Here is a 12,976-nt window from a genome sequence, read left to right on the forward strand (position 1 = left end):
TTGTATCAAGGGAGGATTCAATAAACATTTAATTATGTGCCAAGCACTGTGCTAAATGCAGAGGTGATTGCAAAGGAGTGTGAGACACAATTCTTATGCAGACAGTTCACAGGGTATTATAGCCGGAGAGGTAAGAGGTCACCACACAGACACACACACACACACACACACACGGAAAGAGAATTCACAATTACCAGGTTAATGGTAAATTCTTACTGCTGTGTGATGGCTGTGTGTGTGTGTGTGTGTGTGTGTGTGTGTGTGTGTGTAGTTTTTGGCTGCGTGGCTTGTGGGATCTTAGTTCCCTGACCAGCGATCGAGCCTGTGCTTCCTGAAGTGGACGCACGGAGCCCTGACCCCTGAACTGCCAGGGAATTCCCATGGCTATACCTTTTATAGAAGTTCTAAGTTGGCAAGACCATATTTAAATACACTGGTCAGGGAAGAATTTTTTTTAATACAGCAGAATTTTAAAAAATGCAACAGAATAGAATTGAAACTAGAGGGACTTCCCTGGTTGTTACCAGAGGCTGGAGAAGAGAAAGCCCAGGTGTGGTGGGAAAACAGTAAGAAGATGAATGGGCCTGGGCCATGGTGGTGGGTAGAATAGGGACAGTGAGGGTGGACAGTAGAGTGGGATCAGGTGATGAAGGGCTTGAGTGTCTGATCAGGAATTTTGAATTGTATTCTGTGTGTATTTGGGAGCAGAGGATATATCAACACTTTATCTCAGGACCTTAATCTGGCCGCAGAGTGGAAACAAGTTGGGAAAAGGACGGACAGATCAGAGAGAGCTGTTCCTGAATTTATCTAGCAGTGCGGCATGGAGCTTGTGGGCTGGGGGTGGGGAGGAGGCGGGGACAGGCAGATGGACCTCGCAAAAGCAAGTCTGAGTGTTGGCATACCCGGCGGCTGCTGCTGAGGTGACTGGGAGAACGGGGCAGATGCGAACAGGGATACAGAACCAAAGAGAGCGAGATGTTGGCTTGGAATTTATTTTAGAAGTATCGATAAGTCATTCAAGTGAAAATGACCAAAAGAGGATTGAAAATGTTAGGTTGGAGTTTGGGACCTCAAGCCCCCAAATGCAACCTTGGAAATCTTTGATTTTCAGGTGAACATGAGCAAAGGTGATCTCCTTAGTAACCTCCTCCTTCCATGCTGATGGAAGCAGAGGCCTTCTAGGTGCTTCCTCCTCAGGAAGCCCCAGGCTGCTGTTCGCTTGGCTGTAGCTTCACGTCTTAAAGTCACTGGAGGACCAGTCGGGTGGCCTCTGGGAACCTCTCTCCTGCTTATAGAGCTTGTTGCCTTTGCTTAGCCAAGGGTGGATTCTGGCCGTAGTTCCTTTTGATTGGTCGTTCTGGTTGTGCTGTTCAGAACAACCTTTGTTTGAAGGCAGGTATTGAGAGTCCTGCCTGGCTGTGTGTGTGTGCGTGTGTTTGTGTGTGTTGAAGAAGAGCCTCTGGGTATAGTTATGTATTGCCAATTTGAAAGATCAGTAAGAGTAAAAAATACCACTCGACATCTTCTGAGAACTCTTTACTAAACAACACTTCTGGATTTTGCCAGTCGAATTGATCTAGATAACATTATCTTGAGGAATGTAAGATTTAGACATTATGAGACACGAGAACTCTTGTAAGTTGCATTATTTTAGTATTTAGTGCTTTTTTTACGCTAGTATTTTGAAATTTTTTAATTCGTTTATCGTGTGTTTGATAACTGTGTTAATCCAAAAATCAGCTAGAGGGCTTCCCTGGTGGCGCAGTGGTTAAGAATCCGCCTGCCAGTGCAGGGGACACGGGTTCGAGCCCTGGTCCGGGAAGATCCCACATGCCGCGGAACAGCTAAGCCCGTGCACCACAACTACTGAGCCTGCGATCTAGAGCCCACGAGCCACAACTGATGAGCCCGTGAGCCACAACTACTGAGCCCGCGATCTAGGGCCCACGAGCCACAACTGATGAGCCCGTGAGCCACAACTACTGAGCCCGCGATCTAGGGCCCACGAGCCACAACTGATGAGCCCGTGAGCCACAACTACTGAGCCCGCACGCCACAACGAAGAATAGCTGCTGCTCACCGCAACTAGAGAAAGGCCCATGTGCAGCAATGAAGACCCAAAGCAGCCAAAATAAATAAATAAATAAATTTATTTATTTTAAAAAAAGAGAGATGGGATTGTTTTGTTTAAAAAAAAAATTAGCTAGAATGTCCCATTCCCCAGCTGTGCCAGGGGATAGGTTGTTCTCATACAGAGTGAGCTTTTTTGGGAGTGTTACTTATGGGGCAAGTTTTACGAGTTGGAGGCTACTTCTCAGGCTTCCTGGAGGATCTCCACAGAAATGCATGTCTGACCACCATCCTGTCAGGTGGATGGAGGAGATGGAATGAGAGTTTAAAATGAGCGTTCCACGTCATTTGGGATTTTTCTGTTCTGGGCTGCTCAGCGGAGAGTTGACTAGCTAGGACATAATTGCTGCTGCTGTTGCTGAGGAAAGTGCGCCATGCTCTCTACCACCCTGGAAATGATCGATCAAGCCTGTGTGGTTGGGCTCACCCAGACCAACCTATGTGCATTGGAAAAGTACAGTTACATATTTTTGTTTGCTTTCTTCGGAGGTACAAAATTATGTTGCCTTTCCTTTGCCTTTCATGTCAGTAGTTTCAGCTTTCCATGTATACACTCCACTGACCCTGGGAGAACTGTGACCATGCTTGTGTGTTTTTAAATGGTTAGAGGGTAAAGTTGCCTGAATCAGTCACTTCAGACTAAAGTGCAAAATAGTTATTCATGAGAGCAATTAAAATACTTGCAAAATACACATTTCAGCATTTCATTGTTTAATATTAGGGTTGTCTCCTTTGTTTAATAGCAAAGCCCAGATTTTATTTTCAGTGTGGAGAGAACTGTTCTCTACAGGTGCAGGAATACTTCACTTAAATCCTTCACATAGGGCTTCCCTGGTGGCGCAGTGGTTGAGAGTCTGCCTGCCGATGCAGGGGACACGGGTTCGTGCCCCGGTCCGGGAAGATCCCACATGCCGCGGAGTGGCTGTGCCCGTGAGCCATGGCCGCTGAGCCTGCGCGTCTGGAGCCTGTGCTCCGCAACGGGAGAGGCCACGACAGTGAGAGGCCCGCGTACTGCAAAAAAAAAAAAAATTCCTTCACATACATTCTAGAATAAGTAAATGAATGGGTCGTATTTATGTCCCAAAAAGGGGGTCTTTGTTTTACAAAAGGGTTAAGCTGCATGAGAACTATATTTAAAAGCTGAAATTATATAAACTGTGAAAATGGTTTAATGTACAGAAATTAAATTTGCATATGACTTTAGAAAAATATCTTTCATAAAGTAGAGCTTTGTGTAAATAGATTTCTGTACGTAGCCATGGAACCCATCCCCAGTATGGGAAGGGGCTACCTTTAATCCCCCTTCCCAGCTTAGGCAGCTCTGTCAGCTGATAAAGCTCTTAGGACTTGCTCCCCATTTGAACTGAAGCATAAGTGAGCAGCCCTGTTTCTCCCTGCAAGGAACTGTCTTCAGAGTCATGGAATTGACATTTATCTCTGGTTTGACTAAAAGGATACGGATACATTTTGAGAATTTGCGTCTGAAAATTAACATTGCTAATCTGTAGTAAAGTGCTACTTTTGTGACTATTCCTTTATTTTAAGAAACAACTCTGTGATTTATAACTGCAAGGGTCAGAGGGAAGAGAAAACCGACCAGTTAGAATTGTTTAGCGGCATCGTTTTATGTATTTTATTTCACATGGCAGACTTTTTTTGCCTCTGAAAATGGAATGGTGGTTGACATTGGCTTTTATAGAAAATTATATTTATGGTTTGAATTGTGAAGGAGGTACTCTTAAGGGAAGAAGTATTTCCTGGCTGAATGAGAAGAAAGTGATATACAAATTATGAATGGCTTTAAGCTGTACCAGGTGTTTTCTCCGTCCAAAGTAATATGTATGTTTTTATTTATAAATATGCATTCTACAGGTAAATTTGTGGAAGACTAACAGAAATATGGATTTTTAACATTGCAGTTTGTCTGCCTGTTCATCCAAGTCTGTAGAGGCCAGTGGTGTCCGTATGTCTATCTGCTGGTCTCCCCACCCGCCTTTCTCTACAGGCCAGGGTGTCTGCATATGTGTCTTCCTTCCTCTTAAAACAAACACTCCTAGCTCAAGGGGCCAAAGCTGGTACAGCGTTCTGAGATTCAGGTCTGTCTTAGGGAAGCACACGTGCGTTGTTCGACTTTCTATTCTCTCCATTCCTAGATGATAAGCAGCATAAAATCTAGGGACAGGAGAAACTTGGCAAGATTGGACGGTGAGTCAGATACTTGAACGACTTTAAAAAATATTTTTAAACTTTTTCAAGAAGCGTGTCAGTTTCTCAGTGCTGCTTTCACAGTAAACAAGCGGAGATCATGAACTGGGGTTGTGTCTTCTTGTCATAACAGGATCTAACTCAGGGTCTGGGGACAGCAGAGCTGGGACAAGGGCAGAGATGACTCTTGATTCTGTGTCTGTCAGCCATTTGTAACAGAAAGTTTACGTAGATGAATTGTACTTGTCTTCTTGTAAGAGGAAGAGGGACATTTCAGACATATTTCAAAACTGAGTTGCCGATGAGGCTACAGATAGTTTCTCGAGGGTTCGGGTAAGTCAGGCAGTGTCTCATCTGTTGTTAATTAATGAAATGAAACTGGGGTCACTGGAGTCCAACGATGAATGAAAGGTCAGCGAATGGAAAAAACTGTCAATAAAGGAGGATGTCAGCAGAGTGGAACATTGTCAGAGATAAAGATCAGGGAGAACGTACTCTTTGGCTGAGGTAGTGTTGTGTGGAAGTTACCAGGAGTCCTGGTTTGGGACATTTCAAGGCAGCCTGAGCCCTAGATGAATGCTCTGATTTCGCAAAATCTGTGAAGTATTTTAAGGCTGTTTGGATTTGTGCTGCTAGAGATTAGTTGAAAAAATTTGTAAGGAAGAAAAAAAGTTTCTGTTTGTTTTATAATGTGTTATTGCTGTTTTGTTTGGCTTTGGGGTCTTGTTTTGAGGCTGAATAGTGGCTGCTTTCTCTCGTTTTTTTTTTTTTTTTTTCTGTTTTCTTAGAATTTTCTAGAGCCACACTCACATTTTACTTGTTAGGACCGAAGTTAGAAGCGATTTAGGATAAAATGAGCACTTCAAACAGCCCAGGCTGGCCCGCCTTCCGTTTACGATTGTTGGAGAATCTGTCCCCTCTGAGCGTAGTTCGGTGGAGGACGGGCCGAAAGTCACCGAGACGCCGCCACCGTCTCACCACCGATTCACAAACTGTGATCATAAGCCGGCCGTGACCGTGTTTTTCGTATCCCCCGCTAGTTCTTCCTCAGCTTTGTTACTGGTCTCGTGTGACTCACACTTACAGAGTTCTTGTTTCTCTGGTCAGGTCAGATCTCCTTCCCTTTTCTCTCCCTCATCGAAGTTTTTGAACCATGTGGCTTGGGGGAAGCAAGGCTCTTCCGTCAGTTTGGGAGAGGCCCGTGGCCATTTTCAGGCTGGTGAAATGAGACTGAAATGAGGGCAGGACCCCAGAGATGTCAGCAGGCTGTCCCCACATCCTAGAGAGCGTTGCAGTTAATTCCGTGGTATTTAGAGACACGGCTTAGCAGAGCGAGTGAGAGTACAGTCTCGAGGCGGGCTCACGTCCAGCCCTGTTGATTATCACCCGGCGTCTTTCTGAACCTCTCTTTCCTTATCTGTAAAGTGGGAGTAATCGAAGCACCTACCTCATGGGGCAGTTGTAAAGACTGAACAAACCCTTGTAAAGTGCTTAGAGCAACGCTTGTCACATAGTAAATGTCCAGTAACTCTGGGAGTCCTTACATTATTTATAAATATGATGACATAAGTTTCAGATGGAATTCAAGTGGCGTTTCCTTGGATTGCCTGGTTTCTCTGTTCTCTGAGAACATTTACTGGACTCTCGTTTTGTTGGATTTAAATGAGAGATCATCCCATGAACTGTTTTGGAAACAGAATAGGAAAAAACATGAAAACAGTTCTTTAGAGAAACACCAGAACAACAAAAGTTAATGGAAGTTAAAATTTACATTATAATCACAATAGTGGCCATCAGTTATCACGTTGGGTAGGTGTAACATAGGCAGATAACGTATAGACTCTTTAACATCTATTATTACAAGAACTGCTTTGAGGGAAAAACTCACCTTAAATAACTGCATTATGCAGTTAAGAGACTGAAAAGGACAAAACATTAATGAAATAAAACGATAAATCCTAAACAGTGACAGGCACATACGTATGCCAATATTAACTGACCCCTTTTTTGAGATTGCCGTGGCTTATACTTTAGGTGTAGGGATTCTAATTTACTTCATTTCAGTAGCTGCGACAGCCCTAGCACAGCATTTCCTTGAGTGTTGAGTTCCACCAGCTTAGATTTTAAGAGATTTTAGTGGGGGAAATGGGAGGGGAAATTCCATGGTCAAATAAGTTTGGGACCCTTAAATTAAATGAAAGTAAACTAGTTTCCTTAGAGATTTTTTTTCAGAGCTTTTAATACGTGTGCTGTGAGTCTCCCGGGGAGACGTGATATGCAGTGTTTCTGTTACTTTTTGGACCGATATCCCGTCTGTCAGCTTCCTGCAAGGACGCCAGCGCCCTGGAGCAGACTCTGGGAAATGCAGCCTTAGAAGCATGACTGTTTTCGCTTTGTCTCAGGTGTATCCTACCGAGGTGTAGCTGCAGATCAGGGGTGGAGGAGGGGGGCCCCCAGATGAAGCTGGGCACTCGATGTCGGATCACCGTACCACGGAGGGCTCCCTCTGCGCGGGCACAAAGCACTCACGCGTATCAGCTAACTCAGTCCTCTGACAGCTCTGTGAGGCGGGTGTGATCCTTATTCCCATTTTACGGACAGGAAACTGATAGCCAGAGGGCGTAAGTCACTTGTCCAAACAGCTAGAACATGGTGAAGCCAGGACACAGACTCAGGTACAGGGGCCTCTGCGCGCCCTCCCTCTGCTGTACGGCCGCGGGGCTCACGTGCGTGTGGCTTGTATGCTGCGTGTGTGCACGGGGCGGGCCGGTGGTGGTGAGAGAACAGCACGAAAGTGTGAGGTGACCGTGAGTTTTGTGTGGCTGGAGAGCGCGTTTGGAAAGGGCAAGAAATGCAACCTTAACGCTGAACAGGTACAGGTCCCCAGGGCCTCGTCGGTCCCGCAAAGAAAGGTGGGGTTTCTATAATGGAACCCCCTGCTCTTTCTGTCAGGTTACCTTAAGAACTTTAATAAGCAAACTGCTTAAGGGTAAAAACAGTGCAGACGCTTGGCTTGGAGGCTAGGATGCACACCTGCATTTGCAGGCGGCGCGGTTGTCGTCACCGACTTGCTGCTGTCCTAGCTTGCTGTACCGCGCTCCCCATGCTGGGCACAGACAGTGGACGCAGGAGTCCCGAGGGTCATGCTTGCGTTGAACATAATACAGGGGATAAAAACGGGTGACACCGCCCCCATCAACTCCCTGCACTTCCGCAGTTTTTGAGGGCATATTTTATATGTCTCTGGAAGCGCAGGAAAGGCTAATGGAATGTAGCTCAAGGAGATGGAGATAAATATTTAGTGAGATTTTAGGGTCCTTTTTAAGATTTTATTTTATTTTTTATTGGAGTATAGTCGCTTTACAATGTTGTGTTAGTTTCTTGCCATATAGCAAAGTGAATCAGTCATATGTATACATATGTCCACTCTTCTTGAGAGTTCCTTCCCATTTAGGTCACCACAGAGCACTGAGTAGGGTTCCCTGTGCTATACAGTAGGTTCTCATTAGTTATCTATTTTATACATAGTCGTGGGTATATGTCAGTCCCAGCTAGGGTCCTTTTTAAGGCTTGATTAAAGAGGTAAAAATGAGGCTGCTCTGTCTTCTTAACTGTTTTTTAATTTAGTAGTATTAAAAATATACACATATTCCCTATAATCCAAATGTCTTTGGTTCCGAGTTTAGATGTAGTGACTAGGGAGGGTCTGGATAGTGAGGGACTCACCTGAAAACGTATCAGAGTGTATTCAGTTCTTGGGTCTGGATTTGGGTAGCAAGGAGGATTTAGATTGGAAAACCCAGGGAAGACCTTGTTCATCTTTTCTTTTCTGAAAGGAGGTGAGAGTGTCTCCTTAGCCAATAGATTTCTCTTCATTAACAGGGAGTGAGATTGTGACCTAATGAAGATCATAGAGTAGGTCATTATAAGGAAGGGACTGGAAAACACTGAATTCCTCCGAGTCCAGAAATCTTGCCACGAGGCATCCATGTAACCTGAGCGGTTAGGGTCTGTCGGCCCTTGTTCACAGCGCTCAGCCAGTGAACAGGAGACCCCGGAATCGGGGGTCATTATGCGACCCTTGATATAGAGAATATTTGTAAGAGTAAGGGGGGTATGTGGTATCTTTGAAATATAAAACTTATACAGTAGGAAGATTTAAAGTTCATTCTAGAAGGAGCTTTTAACTCTGTCAATTTTATTTTGAAGAAGTCACGTCTGGCCTCAGTTCATGTGTTTTTGTATCCGCATTTTGCATCTGTCTTGGCTCGGTTATCTGCTACTTTCAGTCCTCTTTAAGTCACACGAAATACGACAGGGAGCAGGGGGAAGACATAGGATGCGTGAAGGTGAAGGGAGTGAGAGCGAGGGGGTGAGTCACTAAGTGCCTTCAGGGCCAGGGGTCACTTTCGTGGGCTTGCAAAGCCGGGTCTGGTGCTGGATTGTACCCCAGACCGAGCAGCTGTGGACGGGGCTCCACTTCCATCTGTGGGATCTGATTGTTCTTTTCAGACAACTGTATTTGAGTAGTTAGCAGAAGGCTGGTTTTCATCTTTATGCACGGCGTAACTGTACCCTGTCTGTCCTTAGGTGGGTTTGCCGAGTTCTCCCGCTGTTTCCCTGGCCTCTGTGAAGGAAAATCCACCCTAGTCCCCACCTGCATTTCTCAGCCTTGCTTACCTGTTGCCAACATTGGGCCAACCCGAATTCTGCCCAATCTCTATCTTGGCTGCCAGCGAGATGTCCTCAACAAGGTGGGTGCTTTGAACATAACCTTCATTGCAGGGTTTCTTGACAGCAGCTGGAGAAGCACTGGGCTGCCGGCGGGCTGTCCTTTCAGGCACACGCACCCCGTGTTCTTAGTGCAGCTCCCCTGTGAGCAGCCCAGCGGCCGTACCATCCTCCCCAGTGCCGTCTGCTGTGACGTTCTGCTCGCTGTAGGAAGGCTAAGCCGTTGTCAAGTGTGCTGTGCTTACAGGTCCAGGAGACCTGCGGTTGGGCACACCCAGGAAGGCTCATGCCGCCTAGATGATTTCACATATAGAGATGTATTTATTTACTGCAGCAACTAGAAAGGGACTCGGGTTGGCTTGGACTGAGGAAGATCTCACGATGACTCCTGGCTAGAGGGGCGGGGAGGGGGGTAAAAGGATGGTGAGGACCAGCGCTAAGAAGACGCTCTGCAGGCGCCCCGCCTGAGGCCCCTTGGAGCAGTTTGGTTGAGAAAGAAGAGGGAGGACCGTAAATAACTGGATGAAAAGGATGTGAGCCGTTCTGAACAAGGTGTATCCCACGGAGGAGCCGTGTTGATTGCTTGAGGCCATTATATATAACGGTACACACGTGACAGCGGCAGAACTAAGATCCGTCTGTCTCCACTGCTTATATGCTCTTAACAAGTGGTGCCAGAAAACAGTGCTCTAACTGCCTGGAAAGTGGTTTGTCTCTAAAACCTCTTGTTTACATCACCTCTAATAGAAAAAGCAGTCAAAGATCGTAATTCAACCGCTGGTGATCTGCAAGTGCTGCTTTTTGGGTATTTCTGCTTGAGGAGCTGAAAGAATTGGGCTGACCGTAAGATAAGCTTCCAGGTGGGCTTGCTTTACTTTAGCACGTGGAGAGCAAGAACACCCTCTCACTGGGCAGCAAGGAGGCATTCTTTTTGCTCTCTTCTTCTTTTTTGTTCTCAAAACTCCTGCCTCTTCAGAATTTTGCCTGGACATTTTTGCTAACATGTCTGCTCGTTCTGTGAGGTATTTGAAATTTGATAGCTTATGCTTGCACTGAGCCTTTCTGGTGGGGTCACGATGTCTTTGAGCACGTGCATTTTATTAGTTCTCTTTGAGAGATAAGCAAACTATGTCACAGAAAGCAAAATTGATTTCCTAAAGTCACATGCAACCCTGGGGCACACCCGGAGGTGCTTTATTTAATCCTTAGATCAGCAAATAAAACAAAATGAAATAAAATTCCTAGTTAAGGATCCTGTTCAGAATCCCCCCCAGTAAAACTTAACCAGTCACTGGCAGGTGATTTACAAGTAGTTATGTGACAGGTCCTTTCTGTTACTTCTGACATTCAGTGCAGTGGTACCTTGATTTTGCTGCATACCTTTTCCAGGTTTAACAAATGTGTCAGTTAACAGCTAAGTGAGGCCTGCAGGGTGAGAGCAGTTAAACTGGAACCTGAAGTTGAGGTGTGCCGGGGGCTGATAGTTTTCTGTTTTTAATTGGCTTCTACATGTCCGTGTGCTAAACAGGATAGGCACACAGATGCCTTGAAAGGAAATGGTTGTAGGGGGAGAATGGGCTTATGCAAGCTCACGGGGAAACAGGTTGAGCAAGGAGTCATTGGGGAAGACCGTGAGAAAGCTGCTTTGGGAGCTGCCGACGTGCAGACTAGGGAGTGGTGAGAAGAGTGCTTTCAAGGTGGCGAGTAGAAATTTCTATGTACGTAACCTCTAGATTCACTGTTGAGAAGAGTCCTAGTGCTGGAGGGGACCTTACAGATCATTTAGTCAGCCTCCTTCGTTCGATAATGAGGAAATCGTAATTCCAGAAATGTTACATAAATTCCACCACATCACCCCGCTGCTGGGTCTTAGAACTGGATGTGCCTCTCTTTCGAAAACAGCATAAACTCATCTCCCTGCTCCACTCTCTGGTTTAAACTTCCCAGGAGAAATAATGTGCTCTCTTCTTCTGGAAGATCTCCAGAGATGAAGATTTTATAATCTCCCCTGATAGTACGTTCCTTTTTAGTCAAACTTAGAAGTTTCTAAGAACCACCACCACAAGACCACTAATCTTATTAGTCATCTTCCTATTTATTTATTTATTTGTAATAAAGTGCCACTAAAATATGTTAAAAGCATGTCACGGAAAATTTCTGGGGAGGATGATAGTGTTTATCATTTAGAATGCTAGGCCCTTTATGTCACTGCATTTAACCCTCATAATAGGATTTGGAGGTAGGTTGGCTCTGAGTTATGTCACTTACTTACCCAAGATTTTGTGGCTAGAAAGTCATTGACCTCAAAGCTAGTGAGTGACAGAGACCTCCTCAAACCCAAACTACTCTGGCTCTAAGTCCTATGTTTGTAGAACACCAGAAATCCTCATCGTCTGGAAATTGAAATCTCTGTAACAGGCTGTCATGAAGGACTGACAAGTCTTAACAGTCTGTTGAATCACAGCTGAGATTTGTTTCCTCCTGCTTTGTCTACAGCATGTTCTATACCAGCATCATCCCACAGAAGTATAATGCAAGCCACATATATAATCTAGAATGTTCTGATAGCCTTATTTAAAAAGTTAAAGAAAAACCCAAGTGAAATTAATTTTAATGACATTCATCACCGTATGTCTAGAATATTACCATTTCAACGTGCAATCAATATAAAAAATTATTGGCACTTTACAGTTTTTGGTACTAGGTCTTTGAAATCTGGTGTGTGTCTTATGGACTCTCACTGTGGACGTGCCACATGTGCCTGTGCTTCCACAGATCAGACGGTGCAGGTCAACACTCTCAGCATGTGATTGTTTTTACTTAGGTCTCAAAGACATAGCTCTTCTGTAAAAGACTGTAAGAAGGCACTGGTAGCAAAAAGAACACACTTCCTTTCCCCTCGCATCTGTACTTTGTTTCCCACAATCTGTCCTCCTCTGGTCTTTGAACTGGAGTTGTACAGCTGTTACACTAAAGCAGTTTGCTGGTGCCCACAGTTCACATCTGACTGAGTGGGACTTGAACCAGAATCTCTAGTTATAATGGGACAGACAGAAGTTCCTGATGTTTTTTTCTCCTTGACCAGTTAAAATTTCAAACGGACTTTTGTTTCCCACTTACACACAGGGTGTACGATGGGATTCCCTACCGCGAGTCGTTCCTGAGCCGGGACCTCTTCGGCTTCTTCCCTAAAGCTGCCGTGCCCGCGCCTTACCCATTTTAAACAGGGTGCGGCCAGCTTTTTGGGGGGTAGCTTCTTTTTTTTTAAACTTTTTTTTTTTTTTTTTTTGTGGTACGCGGGCCTCTCACTGTTGTGGCCTCTCCCGTTGCGGAGCGCAGGCTCCGGACGCGCAGGCTCAGCGGCCATGGCTCACGGGCCCAGCCGCTCTGCGGCATGTGGGATCTTCCCGGACCGGGGCATGAACCCGTGTCCCCTGCATCGGCAGGCAGACTCTCAACCACTGCACCACCAGGGAAGCCCTGGGGGGTAGCTTCTTATTTCAGTCTTCTAACACGCACAGTTGGCTTTCCTGGGCTGCCTTGCTGTTCTGCCCGTCCCCAGGACTACTGCCACTTTCTCTGGTGTTTTCGTACGAGAGTTAGGCTGTAGCCTGGACACCGTATAGCCAAATACTGCTTTCAGGTTTCTCTGTGATCTAGGAAGACAAAGGCTCATGTCGTCAAAATGATCAGTGAAAGTATTTATTCAGGGTCCACGGTGTGTAGAACGCCATACAGAGTGCAGGTTGGTTAGACAAGACCTGTTCCTGAGACGGTAATTCGCAAACAAGGTGATTCAGGCAGGAGCGAGAGCCGGCTCCGGACCGGGAGGATTCGCATGCCAGGTCTTCGCCTCACCAGCCGGAGCCACGTGCCCCGAATCTGCTTCTTCACCTGCAACCTGAGA

At 45.7% G+C, this 12,976-nt stretch overlaps 1 protein-coding gene across 1 annotated transcript in view; it reads left to right on the forward strand.

The window, feature by feature from the left end:
- DUSP16 (dual specificity phosphatase 16) overlaps positions 1-12,976 on the forward strand; it is a 75,703-nt gene that overhangs the window by 40,510 nt on the left and 22,217 nt on the right. The window contains exon 5 of the mRNA XM_033867027.2: positions 8,929-9,092. Within this exon, the coding sequence (XP_033722918.1) occupies positions 8,929-9,092 (164 nt within the window). The remainder of the gene's footprint in view (positions 1-8,928; positions 9,093-12,976) is intronic.

This window comes from Tursiops truncatus, chromosome 11 (assembly GCF_011762595.2).
Source record: "Tursiops truncatus isolate mTurTru1 chromosome 11, mTurTru1.mat.Y, whole genome shotgun sequence".
NCBI lineage: Eukaryota > Metazoa > Chordata > Mammalia > Artiodactyla > Delphinidae > Tursiops > Tursiops truncatus.